General features: G+C 40.7%; 1 protein-coding gene across 1 annotated transcript in view; it reads right to left on the reverse strand.

The window, feature by feature from the left end:
• The window catches only part of igdcc3 (immunoglobulin superfamily, DCC subclass, member 3), a 70,843-nt gene that overhangs the window by 29,539 nt on the left and 19,268 nt on the right, over positions 1 to 22,036 (reverse strand). Inside the window, exons 3-6 of the mRNA XM_085270582.1 lie at positions 8,932 to 9,076; positions 8,707 to 8,837; positions 8,223 to 8,360; positions 4,470 to 4,628 (exon numbers count right to left, since the gene is read on the reverse strand). Of these exons, the coding sequence (XP_085126708.1) occupies positions 4,470 to 4,628; positions 8,223 to 8,360; positions 8,707 to 8,837; positions 8,932 to 9,076 (573 nt within the window). The remainder of the gene's footprint in view (positions 1 to 4,469; positions 4,629 to 8,222; positions 8,361 to 8,706; positions 8,838 to 8,931; positions 9,077 to 22,036) is intronic.

The raw sequence follows: 22,036 nt of genomic DNA on the forward strand, positions 1-22,036 counted from the left end.
TACTTGGGAGTAATTTGCCTTAAAACAGCAGTTCAGTTTTTATCATATCTGCTCTCATCACTTGATTCAGGCTTCCAGCCATTATTCATTATTCAAAATGGCAGGTGCTCTATTTTAATTTAAAGAGTAATTAAAATTATACCTGCTGGATTATAATTTTCTACGTTGGTGCTTTTGAATTATCTCCTCTGTGCTTATAATTGTCCCAACAGATGTAAGTGATCTGACAGCCTAATTTATTTATGACAACATTAGCCGAGAAAATTTGATGGTATTATATATACGCGGGTTTATATAATGCCTTTACTGGAGGCGTATCATGATGCCTTTAGTAAAAAATACCACACTGTTCCACCTTTTTTTTCTGTCCCTGTCATTTTCTTCATCATCATCAAGAGAGGATGAGCAACCTGAGAAAACCTGAAATAGCTTGAACACAAATACCGTGAGATCAAAGTGACTGAATCATAGAGGTGACTCTTAAAGAGAAACTTTTGGACCTATAATTTGATGGGATTATAAGATTGCTTAAAAAAGTATTAAAAAAGGTAATGAGTAATGTGCAACAGATTACTGTTTATAAAAAAAGGCTGCACTTGTTTTAAATAGGTTAAGTAATTTTAGCTGGCTCTCTTAGGGACAGCACATTTATGACATATATGGAGTATTGAGGGCTACATATTAAAAGTCCAAACTAAGAGGAATGAATGAAGAAATACAGTATTGTGCAAAAGTCTTTAGTCACGTCTTAATATTTTGCTTCCAATGGAGCTAGACTTTCCTGTCTTTTTTAAAAGCGGTCATGAGCCATAGTTCCTGTAAAATGGACCTAATATGCTCATTTTTACGCATATTTTTAATTCTTGGCATCTATTAGTGTACATTTACATGATATACTTTTTTGAATAATCCTTATTTATCCTATACTGGCCCTTGATGACCCTCAGTTCACCGTGTCTTCTGTTTGACTGCCTCTAGCAAACAGAAGGTTTTAAACAGGCGCTGCGCTGGCCAGAGCTGTACGCTTGAGATAAACATATTAACCACATCCTGCTTCTACTGACATCATACAGCCAAGAGTGGGAAAAAATCCCTCGAAATAGGGTCTTACACATACGCTGGCCTTATTTGAAAGTTTGGCCATATATAACGTGGGCATCCACCACTCTATGTGCCTTTATTTGACAAAAAAATAAAAAATATATATACTAGGAACAAGTCAAACAGGTCAACTTTAAAAGATCTGTCACACTTTCGGTTGTCAAGTTGAATTCCTGTTTATTTTGTTTTCCCCGCTCTTCTGCCCTCCTTCTTGTTCCAACACTAATAAATAAAATGTTGTCTGACACTTTCTCAATGTAAGCATTTTCATTCTTCCCAGTGGAAAAGCTAAGGGGCCGTTAGGCACTTGAATGAGGGGGGCTGACAGCGTGAGATGGTCCTTTCATTCATCTCAGTCCTTCCCAGCTTCATTGTCTGTTTTGTGCACACTTGCTGTGTGCTTTGAGGGCTGACTTGAAGGTGAAGGTCAGAGGGAGCTCAGGAAGGCATTGATTTGCACCTGTAAGGGTGTGGGGTAAGACCGTGAGCACCAGCTATCCATCTTACGCTTGTTTTTCGCTTCTTTGGCCGCTACAGTTTTACTCTTTCATTCTTTGTTTCTCTCTTCTCTCTTTTTGTACCCCAAAGGAGCCAACATAAATCCAGCTTGTTTACTGTGTAAGTGCTTTTTTAAACTGTGACTGTCTTCTTAGCTTTGTGCTTATTGAAGTTCCTAATCAGTGACAGCCACTGAAGCCCTCTTATAGTAGCTTATTATCTATAGAATAATGAGAATGACTAATTAAAGCACACTATTCCATCATAACGGAGCAGTTCTAACACATGTGTTTATGTGTAGTTAATGAGGCATTTGTTGTTTCCTTAAATCAATAACAGAAACCAAAAACAGACAGCGGCACATCATGAATGTCCACATCTTTTTATCCTTAGCAGGTGAGGGGCTCGTCGCAGACTTGACAAGCAGATGAAATGAAATATTGTCTGCGATCGATGCTGCTATAGGCTGGAGCAAAGTATGGTCCGTCTGATCAATATGTGAGTGAGGCAGACACTGGATGTTTCCTGCTTGGTGGCAATTAATGCACAGGGCAGCCCACACCTGCCATATCCTTTTGGTCAAAAGCACCTGTCTCTTAACACTAACATCAAACACCTTCATGATACTGGCTCCAGCTCTGTGGAGAATAGATGAAAAGAACAACAACATTTCAATCAAAATTTTAGAAAGCACACAGAGAATGAAACTTCAAAGGACTATATTTCTTCTGCATGCTGTGGCAGAGCAACAGATTATTGACCTTTAAGTTTTTGTCTAATATTAAAGTTCCCCACATTACATAAAGTATATTTTCTTTAAAAAGACTTATAGGATGTATTAAGAGTTGATTTGTCTTGTTTTCACATAACCTGTACATACAGTAGTGTGTAATCAGCTAGTACAAATAAACTAATGACTATAACTACAGGAACACCTACACGTAAGACTGGCAAATCAAACATGGCCTGTTATTAAAAAAAAAAAACTGATTATACATGTCATTTGAGTGAAGAAAAGGCTCGCAGATACAATACTGCAGAGGCATTGTCTCTTGTTGCAGAGCCTGTGAAGAACCGCGGAAGAATTTTAAAAAGCTGCAGACATGAAGGCGCGGCTTTTGAGCTGAGGATACCAGTGCCAAAACAAAGACACAATAAATCAATTTCTAGGCGTTTTGAAAACCAACAAACAAAGAAGAAAGAATCCGTGTTGCTGGGTTTTTTTTTTTTATCCTTCTAGTGTGGCATCTAAAATCTGCAAATCATATCTCCATATGTCATTCTCTAATTTAAATTTGATGGTTATATTTATAGAATTTCCCAGAAGTGCCCACAGTGTGCATCTCATTTTTGTAGCTCAGACTGTAGTATAACAATTTTTATAACGTGGCTTCACTAAACCTCACCAACCTGAATCGAATAAACAGGGCAAACTCGACTGGGCAAATCAAGCCAGGTTTGCAATGTCCTTTAAAAGTGGGCAGTGCTGATGTTGATGTACATACTTTTCACAGGACTAGCAAATTATAATGGCTGTGAAGGCTGACTTGCACATCTTAGACCAACAAGTACAAGCACTTTGTAGTCTAAGGTGCTTTCAGTGGTCAGCAAGACGAGAGAAGTACTATATAAATGCAAGTCCATTACATTACAAGACAATGAAATTGCTCTGAAACTGCTTGCAGCAAAGCAAGCAGAAAGGCTGTGAATCTGTATCTCTTAACGATGCTTGTCAGGAAAAATGAAAAGGGGTTTAAAGAGTTTCTAAAAAACAAACAAACTAGAGCTCCTCTGAAAACGCATGGTCTATAGGATCTTCTAGGAATGGTGTCACAGAACTGATTAGTTAGTAGGCTATGCTTTGATACAACTTGATCTGTAATCTCCAACATAGCCTCTTAACCTCGCTAAACCCCAAATCCTGCTTCACGGTACACGTCCCCTGACTCTCTAGAGTCCCATCTCTAATCATCAAGTATCTCTGTGCTCAGTGCCTCCAAATACAAAACAATCTTTGTTCATTCTATCTAAAAAAAAACCTATTTGCCATAAAAGATTTAATCACATGTGCCTCCACAAATGCAATATACTGTACATGATAACTTCCCAGGGTTGGTAAAAACTGCGCCTGGTCCCTAAAGTGTATTTCAGAGACCACAAAAGCCGATGTTGCAGGACTGTCTGCTTCTCGGTGTGATGCTGCAAATCTATTTTGCTCTGTGTTTTTGTTCTCCAATATTAAAGAAATGATGATTCAAATAAACCTCTGCAGTTATTTATTTTTTTTATCTCTTCCTAACAGAGTGTTGAGGATTTGAAACCTGAAACTATTACTGAAATTACAAAAGCTGAGAGTCGGAACTCTTTGTGAAATGTTTGTAATGCCTACCATACAGACTCTAGCTCTGAGCAACAAGCAGAGACATTTTAGTGGTCTTGTATCTTGCTGGTGGCACAAAAAGGTGTAAAAGTATGCTTGGTATACCAGAAATAGCTGATAATTACTGCTTGGAAGGTAGCAAAATAAAAATCAGCCTGAAATGTTTTGGTATGCTTTGCTTTGCTTTGCTTTGCTTTGGGGGAAAATCATTCAAAACCTTCTCCCTGAAAAATCTGCACCAACCACTAGATCAGAATGAGGGTTTTAAACTAAAGACCACCTACATAAAACACGCTGGTGGCACAGGAGCAAAGCACTTGTTTATCAATGCAGCAAAACTGAGGTTTCAGTCATGGTACAGTAATCATGTTGCCTGATCCACCCACATAGTGCTGAGCTGTACCTCGTCACGTTCCCCAGGATGTTTCGCAGGTGCTTTTAGTTTCACCCAACTGAAAAGAAAATGTCATTGCTTTTATCCAGAGCTCACCTTGGACCACCAGACGTCCTTGAGCAGTCCTGCGCACACGGGTCCCTGGTTTGTTAGCGGCACATACGTAGACCCCGGAGTGCTCCACACCAACATCTGAGATCATCAGGTTTCCTGTGCCGAGCACCTGGATTCCCTCCACCCCGATGGGACGGCCATCTAATCAGGGAGAGAGAAAAAGAAAACAGTTGAGAAGGATGAGTAAGAATCTATGGAGGTCAGCATAAAAAGAACCAGGTATATGGGCACAGTGGGTGTTTATGTTAGATGGGGGTCAACTGAACTATAGTAAAGATCAGAGTGGGTGTAAATCACTAGCAAGACATCTAATTAACATCATGCAAGTTTACGGCCACGAGCTGACAGAAGCAGCGCTATTTCTGTCCCCCCAAGGATGCAGCGCTCACAGCGTGTGTTCCTCAGGACTATAATGTGATAAAGCTGCCAGCACACCATACACCAAGAAAGGTCAGCGAGTTTGTGTTTGAGTCATGTACACGCTGCAATTTTTTAAAACTTAATTGGGGCTTTGTGATAGCTTCCAGTGAGAATCATCTGGCTTTTGGGTGCTTTACAGTAAATCAATGCTGCTTTTCTGCTTCTCCCTAACGGATGTTCAGCTAATTAAAACTTTTATGCTCCAGTTGAGACATTCACCTTTTTCAGGAATTTGTCTGAAAAATCCTCAGAGTACATTTTCTTTTAAGCTGGTTTGCTTCTTGGCACTGGAAATGTTTCAGCTGCCAGTCTGGGACCAGAAATTCTAACTGTAACTTCTAATCTTATATCTACACAATCCATAGCAGCCTCCTCTCTGCTTTTGCTGTAATTACATGATAAGCTCACACACTTTCCTGTGCTCCCTTATCTGCAGTGTCAACTCCAACAATGGCTTCAGTCTGCCTATGATGTTAGCTATGGGGCCAAAGGGGCATTTTAATCCCATCTGTGAGTTCCATCTGCAGCCTGTAAGCCTGTACGTTCCAGATATGATACACTGAAAGGCCAGGAATGGAGGGAAGGGAGACAGGTACCACAGCGGACAAAGGAGCTCCAGTCAGAAATGCTAACTATGTGGTCAATAGTCAGTGAATACTTTTGGGTTCGTCCCTTATCTTCAAACTTAAAGCAAGTCACTTTTCAACAGAAAGGTTACTTTGGATAATGAGTTTGACTGAAATTCACTTGCACATTAGCAAGTGAATTTCAAAATAATGCCACTAAGCCTAAAAATGAATTTGCTAATCAGGATTATCAACAAATTCTTTTTTTAAGGTTTTATTAGCAAAAGACTGTGAAAACATATTGTTAGTTTCATTTTTAAGGACTAAGATATATGATGTTGAATGCCCATCACAAACGTTTAAGTTTACTGTCGTGACCCACATGACCAAGAGTTTTGTGGAATACTGAAACTGCCATCAGAACAGCCTTCTATCACATACTGCTGGTTGCAAGACAAATGAGAGATGATGGTCTATGGGACTACAGATCTCAGAGTCCTCTGTGGTGGTAAAACTGTTGCTGATGATAACAGTATGATCACCACTTATCTAAGTGAAAAAAAAAGACTAAAAAACTGTAAAAGCGTACTTTGAAAACATAATGGCATACTCCAAACCAATACACTGTGGCATATGTTGGCCTAATCAAATTATATGATGACAAAAATGATTACCAGACTCATGATTTTGTGTGTATATTGTGCATGATAATATATCCCATTACTGCACATACAAATGTGCTTGTATCAAAGATACTTAGATTATATAATGGTGTGTATTTTACATTACAGCCATATGTGACATGAATATCTCACTAGTGTGTCTACACAACGAGTTGATGAATGTCTTAATTCATCAAGAGTACATGAAATCTTCTAATATTTTAAATTTTATATACACTGCCTTATCAATGTGGCAAAAACATGTTATTACTGTGTAGCTAGTGCAAGTGTGTAGGCATTATGAGCACCTTTGTCTTGCAACTGTTATTTTGGTTTCTTCAGCCAAACTGTAGTGATGACACATAGTGTCATGAAATGTAAAACAATGAAATCAAAGCAAGCCTTTATTCTGGGTGATACAACAGGTCCAAAACCTAAAACTCCAAAGAAGTGCAGGTAAAACAGAAAGCAAAACATACATAGAGCCAAGGAAGAAGGCTGCACAAACAGATAATTGCTACAAAAGGGTGACAAGATGAAATTAATAAATGCAGGTGAATACAACAAACAGAAAGTGACCCAGATCATGACGCAGGAGACACCCAGCTACTGGAGTACAACAGGAAACGACCAAAAGACAACTACACTGACACCAAACATGATGACAGAGAGAAAAGGAACCCAGGAGGAGAAAGGGACAAGCCCTGTAACAACACAGAGATTTTGCACACCAGGTTTTGCTTTTAAATCAGATATGATCACCAGCCCTAAACTGCAAAAGGAAATCATCACAGCAAACACACAGACCAAACCTCATCACATCTCAAGCTCACCATTCAATTCATCAGAAGTGATGAAAAAAATCCTTTGAGTTCGCTTGAATCTTCAAACCAGCCAACACACACACGGCTCGTGTGATAAATGCCGCAGCTTCAATTAGTAAATGTGCAATTATGTGGCGATGCCTAATGAAGACAATACATGTAATTAATGCAATTAATCACGACAAGTCATTGAGATCTAATAAATGTCTCCAACTTGTGTGACACGTGTTCGTCTTCTTCTTCTTCCACATTTTTTTCATTATCGCACTGGGACGTTGTCCTAACAGAAGCAGTCTTGTTCTTTTCTTGCATTTTCCTGTTATATTCCTCTCTCTCTCTGGCTTTGCCATCACTTTCTCCCTGTCAGAGACTAATTAACTTAGTGTCAGAAAAAAAAAGAGCACAAGCTAGGAGGCCGTGGTGCCGCTGTTCAATGAATAGCAGCAAACCAACTCTGGCATTAAGGAGTGACTGATGTGAAACTATAAGATTCATTATGCGGCTTATCCTAGCCTCCCTGCTGTAATCTAATACATACAAATCCCATCGTGTTAGCATTTCATTCTGGTAACACTGTGTAAGGCAATACTGGCAATCTGATTACACCCAGATGCTGGGGAGGGGCTGTGATTTACATTTGGAACAGAAAATCAGATTGAATGAGAAGTAAAGTAAACAGATAGGAGATTGAAAAATTGTTCACGACAGAATCTGAGTGGTAGTCAAGAAAAGGAAAAATCCGCATGAAGAGAGCTGTCTGTGCAGCAATTACTCAGAGGCTCTCCGCTGCTTCCAAGGAGGTTTTAGCATCGTGAGGACACGAAGCAACAGAGTCGAACATCATGTTTAGCCCTAAGACTTAACCTTCAATCCCACTGCCTCATGTGTACACAATAGATCTGTGCTGTAACAAATATATTCTAGTAGAGTATGACCAATATAGGAATTTTACTGACCGATACTGATACCGATATTTGGTGATTTAAAAATCTGACATGAATATCTGATATAGTATGAAAAACTATGCAAGCATCAGCTTGTTTGCACATGCTGTTAAACTTTTTAAGTTTCGATTTATCAGCTGCCATAAATGCTGATGCCAGTGAATTCCATATCGATATCAGTGAATAACCAGTATCGACTGATATATCAGTCTGGCTCTGTATACTTCACAGTGGAAGACAGAACACACAAATGCCACCTAATCTCTCAAACACACAAACAAGAACACCAGGTCTGATCTGATCAGGACTTTTTTCTCACCTAGTCTGCTCCATGACACAATGGGCCGAGGGTATCCAGTGGCAACACACTCCAAGATAGCCGTTTGGTGAACAGTGAGGGTTAGGTTTTCTGGACCGACCACGATGACAGGTTCTTTGTAAACAGATGACTGAGAGCCTGAAGGGAAAAGGGAGACGAGAATTCAAGATTGGAATGAGCATGATGGATAGCTTCTTTTAATTGGATTTCTCCAAGTGCATTAGCTCAATATGCTGTATCTCTTAGATCTGGCAGCAGGACAATAGGTTTGGAAAAGTCTAGGAAATGTGCTATACAGATAAGCAGAGGCGTATTAAGTGACTGTATTTGATCAGTGATACAGAAGACTAAAGATCCGAATAAAGAAAGCTCATTTAAACCAAAGTCAATTTACAGTGAGGACATGTAGGCTTTCCTCAAATGACAACACACAAACAAAAAACCAGAGGTTTACTCAGATGCGTGCTCAACTATAGATACCAACCGGAAACTGTTAGGAGTGCCTCAGCACTGTGTTTCACTCCTGCACTGTTATGAGCCACACAGCAGAACCTTCCACTGTCCTCCTCACGCACTCCTGTGATCTGGAGAACGCCTGTGGGCAGGAGAGTGTACCTAAAAGACAGAAAAAAATCACGAGACTTGGCACCTTTAACCAAAGTGCTGCAGTTTCTTAAAACAAGAAGCCCAAGTGATATTTTGATCTAACCTCTCATTACTGGTGTCCACTGGACGGCTGTCTTTTTCCCAGCTGATGACCGGCTCTGGCAGGCCGTGAATCTGGCACTGGAATCTGGCCACGCCGGACTCCTCAGCGTGCACCGACTCGGGTTGGACGTGGAAATCTGCCATGGCTGTGAGATAGAAAGAGGAGCAGTTGAAATATTAGGTCATAGCTTCACAAAACAGCTACAGAGCAATAAGCTCAGTTGCTTACAGAAAAAATAAGCAGCGCTGCAACAGATGGCGTGGCCCCCACAGATCCCAACATCAGAGAACCAATCTTGGACTACATAAAGAGACAGAATATCTACCAAAGGAGTGCTGCAACATGCTTGGAGCAACTGGCACATTTTCTGCAAGGGAAATTTATTTTAGTATTTATATTTATTTTTAGTGTGTTGCTTTTTCACAAATAAAGAGCAAGTACTACAATTTCATGGAAAATCCACACTTCAACTGTTGACAGAGATACTTGGGTTTTTGCACAAAATGGCACTGATTCACTAAATGCACTTCATTGTTGAGAGCTTTAACCTACCTGCTAACCTTACTATTTCACATAAGCCAATTCAGAGACAAGCAGAACGTTTCTGACATCACTACAAATGTGTAAAAGGAAGCTTTTGTAAAAGAAAACAATCCTACAAATAACAACACAATGAAACACATTCAAGAAGTAAAAGCATAGCTATTTCTGTGAGAGCATGCAACCTGCTTGAGAGGATGTGATACATTTTTCTGCTGCCACTGTGCCTGTCCTTCATATGCAGCTGATGAAACATTTTGTATGCAGGTAAGAAACATATGTTTCCAAAATGGATGCTAACGCAAATAAAGACAACATAGATAAGGCCAGCACCATATAGCCAAGCTAGTATCAATATCCCCACAGAGAGCCTCATTCAGCTGCAGTTCACATATCCACTCCCTGCAGAACAAAGGCGGCATCGAAGGTGGAGCCAGCAACAAACTCAATTAGAGAGAGGCCCTCTTCTTCCACAATTCTCCCACCTTCTTCAACAGAAGTGCATTTAAATGTCAACCATAATTAACTTGGAGGAAGAGGGGTTTCTCCGAAAATTGTTAGCATAACAACGGGAACAGACCCCTTATTATTTCATAAGACCCCCCCCTTCCAACATGTAGCCTGCATTAAATTATTACTTGCAGGACCTTTATTTTGCAGGCAGCAATACATAATAAGCGTATTTATGCTTGGTTGCTGTCTGGTAGTTCTTTCTCTGACTTCTTGGGCTGGTGTAGCATTAACTTTGTTGTACTGAACTACGGACTGTGTGCACTTTGAATGTTGTAAAGGTTTTCCTGTTGTGCAGAACCAGAAAAGAAATATGTATAGTTTAAAATAAGCATATAGAAATGAAGAAAACAAACCTTAACCACTGATGCTGAAGGATGAGAGCACAGAGAGAGAGTGGATACTTCATTTAGAGAAGCACTACTTTATACCAGCGGCTGCAACACTGTGATTATTACATTTCAGAGCTTAATGAGAAGCGTGGCATTCTCAAACACGACTTGACCTTAGATCTTGGAATAGATGCATGGCGCTCTAATGAAAATTAAACCATGGTAATCTACTTTTTTTCCAGTAGTTCGCTCTTCATAAGCCATGACTTATGAAGCTGTAGCATATTTCTCTGAAGATACCATGTGAAATCATTTCTCTTAAGAAATGATAAGGCCTCACAAAAGCAGCGGTCCATTTTTACTGGGGTAATTCAGTTTGTTCGTCAGTCTCAAAGGGCCACACGGCCCTCACAATGCCCTACCTAATAAATGTAACATCACTCTGAAGCATACGTGGCTTTAAAGTCACCGAGAGCATCGGAAGTATTTTATCACCAAATCACCATTATGGTCCATTTCAGCTCTTTTTTTTCAATTCTTCCTTCTGACACAGTAAACTGCAAGCTTGGGAACACTTCAGTTTATAAAATGATGAAAACCCACTGTAAAGTTGTCAGAAGTTATTATTGTATATTTCAAGTTGCCCCATAGAAACACTTTTATGGGCTTGCACTTCATTTCTAGACAAAAGCAATCAACAATACGTTCTGCCCTGGCCTGCTATCATACTGAGCCTGGGGCAGAAAGACTGGCAGAAGGCACTGAATTAAAGCCCTGAAGGTGCTGCCACTGCTGATGAAGGACGCTTAGGTGAAATGGCTAGAAATCCTTCAGAAAAACAATGTGCGGAAAACAAGAAGGTCAAGGTGACCGATATGATGCAAGACGAGCGCTGTCCTGGAATAAAGTCTCAAATTAAGATACAGGCATGCACGCACACAGCTGTGTGCACTGTCCGTGTGTACTGGGAACACTGAGGCACTTGAATGCTGCAGGACAAAGGAGGACCAGTGTCTATAGAAGTCTTTCTTGTGCATCTCTGCCAAGTAGTCAGGGTGTCTGCTGATCTGGCTGTTGTGTGTGTCCACTGACACAACCCCCTAACGGGCCCCACCCTTTGCCCTCATGCATAAAACATAGTCTCTCTAAGAGGCCCACAGTCCTCCTATTATTGAACCCTCGCAAAATCAGACACAATTTCAAAAATCACAGCGGGGTCACACCGACAAATGAATGCATGCGGCAGAGAATTTGATTAACTCTAAAGAAAAACAGCCATTTATAATCTGCACTTTAGTTGACTTTTATGGTGTATGCTGCAGAAGCAGCTCAACGTGATTTAGCAAAGCTATAGCAAACGCATACGAAGACATCCAAACACACAACCCTATCAAACCTCCTCCTTGTGCTCAAAGCACAATAAAAGCAGTAGACAACAACAATTCATTTTACTCATCCAAACACACACCTCCAACAAGACCTGTTCTGCCATTGTTTGTCTATCTCCTGCTCTGCTAAGTGTTGACAGACACTCTCACATGATTAAAGACTGTCCACTACCAGCGTGATGCCGCCGGCTTAAATGGAGCAGGTCTAATTACTGCAATAGGGGAAAGAATGGTTGGGGTGCATACTAAATGGAAATCCATACACAGGCGCACAGTGAGGAGATCACTCCTCGAACATATGTTTGACAGTTTCTCGGTGACAACCACAAAAGAATGATTGAGGGAGTAATATGAGGGAAGGTCACAGAGAGGAAATGTGAAACAAGGAGCTAAGCTGTAAATCAGATCTTGTCAAAAGTGACTGGCACTGTCCTGCTGCGTGTTGCACAATTTACCATGAAGTCGCATAACAATAAATCGGAATCGGGCCGAAATTAACATGAAAATCTCTTTGAAAGGAAAAAATGTCACCCCCGCTTTCCCACAAAGACGCACAAAGGATGAAATATGAAAGCAAGTGAAAATATACCATCGCTGACTATCAGACTTGAGGGCCGATGATGATGATGCTAAATGAGAAAACCAAGTACAATGGCTTCAACGTTTCGATAGCAGATTTTTAGCTCTGTCATGTGAGCAGCTTGTATCTATCTAATGAAGAAACGTAGATTAAACGGTGATTACTGAAATGACCCTACTGGTGAAGTTTTGGCTAATAGCCCCAAGTAATGATCCATTTCTTTATCGCTCTGTGAAACACTCACACAAATACTCCACAGATAATAATTAACACCATTACTAAAAACTGCCCAAAACTGCCTTATTTTTTGGCATCTCCAACTGCAACAACTAAATCAGGCAGCCAGATGAGAAATTTTCATGATTTCCAAGCACCTGTGGTCACATGTGGGTGTTCAGTGATATGACAGCGCTAATGATGCTAGCAGAGGGGCAGATATCCTGCAGTACTGTTCAAAACAGCAGCTGTCATGAAAAAGCTTCTCCGGTGAACCCCTATGTTGTAATGTCATTGCCCTTCCTTCCATTTGCCTGCGGCCACCCTCCTGCCCCACTTCACATTTTAACCGTTCCCAGCTCTTCATCGCACCTCTCTCCCCACCCCCTCGGGTCCTCTCAAGTCTGTGACATCATTAAGCACATGTTGTTCGAAGCGGCAGTGATGACTGCAGTGCCCACCCCACCCCCAACTCAGTAAACCAGAGATGAGACCCATAAATAATGGAGATGGTGTACATGTACGCCGCTATAACGGCGTGCAGAGTCCGTGCTTCCACGGCCTTTAAATAGGTATCCCTGAAAAAGCAGGCCGTGTGCTGGGACCCTGGACTTGGCATTTTAATGCAGATGTGATATTTTATTAGCTCCCTGCCCCACTAGCCCCCCCACCTCTTTCTCACCAGTCCCGCTATCAGGCTTTGGTTTGTGGTGTGCGATGCTTATCACCTACGATACGTAGGGCTACACCTGGTCTTGTCTATCTGCCTCTGACACACACACACACACACACACACACACACACACTTATTTCCCTCCATTAATGCTTCAAGCCGACACATGAACATCAGAACCTGCAGGAGCAAAAGCATGAGCTGAGGTGCAACACCTGCCACCTGAGCCCAGAAGTACCAGATGTTCACATGAATGTGAAGCTGAGAATCCAAACTGATTGATCATTTATATGACAAGTACTCCAACTAATATACTATATGGGTAATAAGATTTATAAGGCAATTTGCATGTGTACGATCCTCTTATTTTTTTTCTGTCAGCTTCACTCTCCATTTTGAGAAGAAAAAGGCCCTGTTTACCTTTTTAATTTTTTTGTGATATCACCTACAAATCGGATTTTTATGGTTAATAAATATCAGCGGACGACTAAAATGAAAACAAAATTAAATCCCTTCAAATCTCAGCTTGAAACACAGCAGTTGGTAAACCACTCAACAGACTGACACTACATTTCCAGGACCACACCGCTAACACAGTGCGCAGTGTGACTCTGCTCCATATAGACGGAGAATGAGTCATAGTCTTGTAATTGAATCAAACACCAAGGTATGAGGCCTTTGTGCACAGATGGCATTGAAAAAACACAGAGATTAGCTAAAATTTATACAAACTAAGCATTGTGTCCACTTCAATTTTGAGTGTAATTTTTCTTAGAGGGAATTACCAACCTTTTCTTTGCTTTTCTAACAGCTAAACATGTGAACTCTGCCCCTCTCACATTACACAACAGTTTTAATAAGATTATAATGGTCTTCTCTGATTGTGTTGCAGGCTTGTTTGGCTTTCCGGTGGTGTGATTGTGTGCAGTTTGTTGTGCTGATCAATAGTGTTAAACATATTAAGATTGATGGCTGCTATTAGGGGTCCCTGTCGGAGGTAGAGAGAGCAGCAGTCCTACAAGAGTTATCCCTCAGGAGAATGAGACAATATAAATCATGACAAGAACGATGACAAAATATGATGACCAGAAAAAGTGATGAATAAAATCATTTTCACAGTTAGACAGCTAAAGTTTGAGGGAATTAAAGCCAGTCTGGTGACAATGAATTGAAAGATACAGTAATTTCTCACAGCACTGTACTGTATTACCTGGAGATGAAGACCTTAAAAAAATTAGTCAATTAATGAATTACAGTACAATGCAAAATATTGCTTCCAAGAAGTCAGACTTTCTTGTCTTTTTTTTTTTCAAGTCAACTCATGTAACAGTTCCTTGACACTGGCTGCTTTTTCAGAAGCACCAAATGTAACAAAGTAACAAAACCTTTCAGAAGAATGTTTTGTTACTTTGTTAAGCCACTTAGTGACCTATGAATCCTTCAGGTATAAACAAGGGAACTAACTGAAAGGATGAACCCATCTTTGTCTACACGTGACCGAAAACTTAGTGAAGAACTAATTTTAAATTAAATCTTTTGTCACTTTGTTACAATTAGCCTGGGACAAAAATTTCAATTAGTCCCGAGTCTGTAAAAAATGCCAGTTAGTATTTTTGTATCAAAAAAGGTGTTTCCCAAAACTAAATACTGTCCATTTTTTTCCACGTTTCGTCCACATTTCTCCTGCCTCTGCTCCACCCACAACACCCCCCTTGCACTCCCACTCTAGACCTTAGCCCCAAATCTCCATGCTCACTACTGCAAGTAGACCCTAATTAAAGAGAGCCCTATTAAAGCACAGCAGATGCTGTAAATTAGGGGATTATTCAAATAATTCCCAGGCACAGCTTGGGTAAGATTAGAGACAAGCAGGAGAGACAAGAGGAGAGTGAGAGGGCTGAGTGAGGACAACAGAGAAAGGAGGCTAAAATAACAGACAAGCCCATAACAAGAAAAGTAGAACTGATTTGAAATTAACTGCAACTCCTTCTCCCTGTAGCTGTCAACCTTGTTGATACCGTTTCCTTTTTACTGATTGAGGAAAATAACAACTGCCAAATAAGAATTTTGTGTATTCAGAGACTCGCGAGCAATTAAGAAGGGATTTGATGCAAGAGAACAAAAAAAAGTGGGCCTTTTGTAACATTTAAGGCCAAACTAAGCGTAAAACTCCACACTCATTAAAAAAACTTCAAACATCTTCTCATGACCATCGCAGCCGGCTTTCCAAAGACTTACGTTGTTTATTCTAGAAAACAGCTGTCTCTCTTTAACATGCAGGTGCATGGGCCTAAGCTTGTTCTTTTATCGCATGAGCACATGTCCAGGCTCAGTGTCGCCCAATGCCTGGATTATACTCTGTTGGACATGCACGTGGGCAGCTGTGGATAGCGTGGACGTTTTGTTGTTTGTACTCTAATAATTATAATTCCACTTGAAGGATGCGTGCGCAGTTGGTGCCTTTGCAGCTTATTTTTAGGGCAAACACCCCCCCACCCCCGGTGATAAAATTTGCATCATCCGGACACTAGAGGACCCTCGCACACTCGCAGGAGAGGAAAGTATATCAATAACAGTGACGCAGGGTCTCGCGGGGGTTCATCCAGTGTGCACTGTTTATCGTCTCAGACACAGAGCCCAAGGGCCTGGATGAATAAATGATGAGTATGCACAAAAACCATGCGTATGCTTTTTCCCACACGTGAAATGGCATTCATAAAGAAAGAATGTGTAATTAGATTGTGTGCATTTAATGCATGATTCACACCATCTAAACCTTTTTAGAGATTAAGCCTGACGTGGTGAATTAGACAAAGAATGAAGTAAAAACAGAAACAAAGTGGCCAATTTCTTTATTGGTTATAATGTTATTAGTAATACATTTTTAATGCTAATTGTTAGGGGTGTAAATAGCTGCAGCTGTGCATACTAATCATTCACTGGTCTGATGACCTTGCTTGCCTCTCTTCCTACTGTGACCATTTCTTTTGTACATCTGCCAGAGTCCTTTGCTCTGAGCTTACACAGTTAATAACCTCAGTCCCTTTTTTTAGTCTTTGGTGGTTTTTGTTCAATGTTTTTTTATCATCCCGGAAAACCACCTTTCTTTTTCTCCAATTTTCCAATGATCATTTAAAAAATCACATTCCATGAAATTGTGTTTCTTCTTTGCTGCTGTTTTCATGGGCGAGTCTAATAACTTGTGGGACAAACAACATGTTTGTATGCAAATGATTAATTAAGGGACTGTCTACATCCATTCGTGACTACAGATTGGGATGGAAATCAGTCTTGTGCACATGCATGCAGCTTCACAGTGATTGAGATTTATCAAAGAGGACCACAGATACACACGGCTTTACAAAGCTGCCAAAAAGAATGCAAACGCACATTTCTGCCTGTCGTGTGACTAAAACGCAGTTTTAGCCGTTAGCCAAAGCATTAATAAGGTTTGGCCCTGCTGGCCGTCTTTATTTGCGTGCTTACATTTTGTGCACTTTTGTATTCTGTCCTCCTGCTGAGTATAGAAGAGGAGAACTGAGTTATAGGATTAAAGCATGGCACCAAGCCACCCTGTCTTGCTTTAAGTAGGAATGAACACAGCAGTGATGCCACTAGAGTACATGGTGAAGGAGAGCTCCACTTCACACATCACACATGAAGAGAAACATTATCTGTGCTCGCTTTCCAGGTCTTCAAAGTGTAGAGGAGGTGCTGTGACTCAAGTCATGTTTGCATAATTGTTCAGTTTGGAAGCAGCTTGGCGTCCTCCTTGATATGCTGCTCATATTTTCCACTATATTGCCACTGTCTGTTGCTCTTTCTGAGTTTTGTTTTTATCAGTCTTTCCCTGTTAAATGTTATTTTTTTGCATATCTGAATCAAGAATCCAAGGATGGGGACCCCCCCAGGGTATTTTTGTGTAATGTTCATTTAACCAGGAAATGAAACTCTTCATATTTAGAATCTCATTCGCGAAAGTTTCTGGGGCCATAAATAGGCGAGAATGCTTTTTGTGGTCGTGCGTGAAAACAAATGCTCAGAGAAAATGTGAAAACATCAGACATCACATAAATACCATACAGAAAGGACCAGAAACCCGAACACAGGGAACCAAAATCACTAACCAGTGAGCCCCTGTGCTGTCTCTGATATGAATAACATTCGTCTTGACTTGAGTTTGTGCCTCTTGTCCACAATCTAAATTTAGATTAAGAAAAAGATCAAATAAATGAATAGTTAAAGAGGACATGAGGACACAAACGGGTCAGTGAATGAACATTTCTCCCATTAGTAGAGCCTCTCTTAAAGAATGTGATCTCTTCTTGCTTAACTTGACCCACTTCTTTGTTTATCCCTCGGACACATTACCATGTTATTATGTGTGATGGCCTCAAACACATTAATTCATATGGCTCAAAAAAAAACTAAATAAAAGTACCAGCAGTCTGGTCCAAGGTAAAATCATTATTCAGCTTACTTATGTTGATACAGGATGCATGGGAGGAAACTAGATGTTTTGTACCTTTACAGTACAGTCCTATAGATAATTCGCAGAAAAGCATATTCAGTTTTTCGGAGAAGATAATAAAAGAAAAATGAGCAGACAGTTGAAAGCGGGTCAGGTTTTGGGCTGTTAATGTCTGACTTTTTCCTTAACTTGCGAGGCAGCTGAAAGTAAATCCTTAAACATAATGAAATTCCTTTCTCTGGAGCGTTTCAGAGAACAATGGGCGCTTTTTCGTAAGCGTCCTCAAATTCATTTAGTCGTAGAGGAATACATTTCACTCGCAGTTCCACTCATGCCGTAAGCATCGTGATGATTTTCATGTTTTCCAGTTGATTTTTTCTTTTTTTTGTTAAACCTCCTACTCGCCGCACATTTATTGCTGACAGTAAAAAAGACAAAAGAGTCTACAATCTTTTTCACACCTGATTATTGCTGGGAAGCACCATATGTCTTCTCCGTGCAATTGTCTTCTTCCCCAGAAGTCACATATCTAATTATCACCAATACTTGTGCTTCAGAATTCAAATGAGTCGCCTCTCCTATCAGCCACATAGCTGCATGAATTATGTGCTGTCCTCCATTCAGCTCATTCGCCGTATGCTCTCTGCACAAAAGTAAAACCCTACAATTCTTAATCCTTGACTTGCCGTTTGTTGAAATATTTTCCAACGTTTAGAGTTATCTGGGGTTAAATGAGATTTATATTCAAATGGAAATGCCACTAAATTCCTCTTTGGATGGTCTACGCCTCTTGTTTTGTGAAGCCAGAAATGAGCGAGGACCTTGGACAGCAGAGGCTCTGAATAACAACCTGGGTGAACATTTGGCATCACAATTCTCCTCAGTCTAACACTCATTACTTCCCCCTCATTAGAGGACAACTGTTGGGTTGGTAAGCCACGCTGAAGAGGCCACGATGAATCTCCCACGAAAAGGTTTTTTTTAAATTTGTGCTGCTGTGTCTTGATAACAGAATGCTGATGAAAAGAACACAAATGTAAAATTAGAATTTTTTTAGATACATATGAACGTGTGTGTATGTGCTGCTTTCTGAGAGTGCAGCACGCAGCATTAACTACACATCTGAAAATGACTTTGAAGGGAGGCGCTTGGTCTGAACCCTGAGTAGATGGATGACCCCACATCTGGCACTCCCATGGGAAATCTGAAAGACGCAGGGCGGGACCGGTCCGTGCGCTCCACTGCATCTCATAGCACCCTTAAATGCTTGCTCCCCAAATGGCTAAGACGGCTGTGTAAATCTCACCTCTGCATCACTCCATCCCTTACAACACAACAGAAGTCCCAAAAGGGAGGTCCAGTTGGCCTGGGCCCCCAGTTGTGCAGTTACCACTGGGAATTTATCACATCACAGCTTCCAAACATGCAAACCCGCGAAAAGTTACCCGAAACAAATCAGTCACTGTGACAGATTTAGAGTTTTAATCCTGCTTGCGGGGTTTCCAATACATCCACTTTTTGTTTCCCCCAACATTGTGGATCAGAAAAAACCTTAAAGGATTTTTCTTTGCACAAGCTAAAGCTAAATCAGCAAAATATGGATTCTTGTTAGGATCGATCGCTTCTTGAAGCTATACAAAACAATAACGGCGTCAACAGCAAATATAAGCACTAATGCTTTTCTAGATTCAGCATTAAGACCCATAAATTTCCCAAGACTGAATTATAATTTACTATAAACAAGATTTATGTGGCTGCTTTCCATTCAGTGTATGAGCGGGCTTTGCCTGAAAGCAGGTAAACAGCCACTGTAGACAGCAAAAAAAAAGATACATCTACTGAAATAATTCATCTTTTATTGGCTTTTTTTTCCTTACTCTATCTGCATTCATAAATAATGGCTGACTCACAGAACTGTAACTCTTTGCCCTGATATCGACTGGTTACACGAGAAGCGGTGCCCAGAGACGATAATGGATGGGTTTCCAGGATTTCAATGTAACTTCTCAAAAATACAAAATTTTAATTGTTAAACAGATCTGTGAACAAGGTCTCTCGTGACTGTCTGCATTAATGGAGAATTTAGATAACATCATAATTATGTTATATGGAAATAACATGTAAATATACTTAAAAGAAGCTGATTTCAGCATTTTCTTCTCATTGACATTAAAATATATTTGCTTTATGTAGCACATCAGAGTATTCCAACAATGAACGATATCATAGTGATGCTAGACAGAGTGAAACCCCTCAGTGAACCAACTCCAACCATGTACTCTTAGTTAGCTGTCCAACAAGCTGATATCTTTGCATCTTTTAAATCTCTGCAAGTCCATACCTGCCATTGTCACTTTCAAATATTCATGTATTTGGTGTTTAAAGCAAATAATTTGATTTAAAAAAATGTTTGACAGAAAACTAGAAAAAGAATCTAGAGCAATATACTGACACTATGTATATTTTGCAGGCACCAAACAAACAGAATAACTTTATATTGTTTCCAATCATGACTCAGTGTCCTGAACTATACAGCAAAGCCACACATGCAGTTAATTTTCATCCATGCGGTCTGTCTGTACGTCCTCAAGTCTTCATTTTCCCCCCTTTGTGGTGTCAGTGAATGTAGATAGCTATCTCACAGGGAAAAGACACATGCATTTGCTTATCCGTACTGTGCAGACTTACTCTCATTTTAGACATCTTTCTTCCTTTTTTTATCTTCATTCTTGCTTCACTCTCTCACCATCACATCCTCATCAATAAGAATAGAGAGGTAATTATAGTTTTTAAAAAGATTTTTTGTCCATTATTTAACAAGAAATTACTTTAACAGAGGACACAAAGACGTAATATTTAAATCACCTGTTTTGTGCATCTTAGTAGCGATTAGAGACTGTTTTTATGAATGGCAGATTATAAAAATAAGAATACATATATATGCCAAGTATATCTAAGATATTATAAAGTAGAATGGTTGTTTGATGAAGCAGTGGTGTGCACGAGATTGTCCATTAAAGACCTGAAGCTGTGGTGGTTGTGTGCGGTGAGTTAGGCTCGTTCATTTCTCAGAAATGATCCATGTTACTTAGACACCAGCCCTGGGACACGCTGTCACTTTTACCCTCAGCTTAAAACACGTGGACACACTTATTCACGCATGATGGCTTCTATATGAAAAAAGGTGAAGAGACTCAGTAACATGCACAGAAATTAGTTTCTCTCCCTCCCTTGCACGGACACGCACACGAGCACATGTACAATTGCTCACACCCGTCTCTATGCCGTCAGCTCAGCTGACAGCAGTAATGAGTTTCTTCTCTGCATAAGCCAACTGGCACCCACTCAGGAGAATTTATCAGGCTGAATTGTGGCCATTAATCACAATCCTGGGCAACACATTGCCATCAAGTGCGTGGCAAAGAGAGATGCATTGATGGGGGGGGGGGGGGGGGGGGATACACTGATGAGAACGACATGAGAGAAAAGAAAACATAACAGTGCTGGTTGGGTAAACCGCCTGCTTCTTTTTGGGCTTTGCCTGATGCTGAGCTAAATGGAGGATGAAAAGACAGTGAGAGAAAAAAGATCAGACCCTGAATGCTGTAAATATCAGCTCAATTACTCCAAGAAGAGATGCTGTGACATCAATCACGGCGACAAGATTGGTGGAAGATATTTCTAGCAATTGGTTTGTGCTGTTCTTAACTTCTCACAGCAATACGCACACACATATCCATGTGCACTGAAAGAGATGAAAAAAATGTATGCGCTGAAGACTGGAAAATATTGCGTAACAGGAAGAGAAGCAATAGGGAATAATGTCACAGCAGCTTTTAAAGCCTAAGGAGCATCTTAGGTAACAGCAGGTGCTGCTAATGTATGGAAAACTGCCATCACCTCGTTTTCCAATACTGAGTCACTGACACCAACACATCCTCTCGGTGAGATGCCTGGAAACTCAAAGCCTGCCTCCCATTCCTCTCTTTTGACTATCTTTTTAACCCTCCCTTCTTTCCTCCATTCATGCTGCCAGCTGACTGCGGTCACCAGGGATATTACTGCCCCTTGCTCATTCAGGGAACCCAGCCCCCAATGCTCGCCTCCACCCTGAGCCCGATGAATCCATGATAATATGCAGTCAGTAACCTCCCCCCCACCATAGCCCCCTTTGTACGCACATGTGTGTCTCCCCCTGCCACGCCCACCGCATGGAGCTTAGCTCACGTGAAATCATGAGAAAAAAATTACCACAGAGGAAGAAGAGGAGCAGAGACAGGGAGGAAAGGCAAGTGCAGAGCCTGTCACGACCACTTAGTGTTACAAGACGGTGGGTGAGAAATGAAAGCCCTTTGTCTCTGCCGCTACCTATAGCGGGTGCAAACAAAGCCTGTG

The sequence above is a fragment of the Mchenga conophoros genome, linkage group LG1 (genome assembly GCF_057382185.1).
Source record: "Mchenga conophoros isolate Kocher_MC1m ecotype Shallow Benthic linkage group LG1, M_conophoros_male_GT1.1, whole genome shotgun sequence".
Classification (NCBI taxonomy): Eukaryota; Metazoa; Chordata; class Actinopteri; order Cichliformes; family Cichlidae; genus Mchenga; species Mchenga conophoros.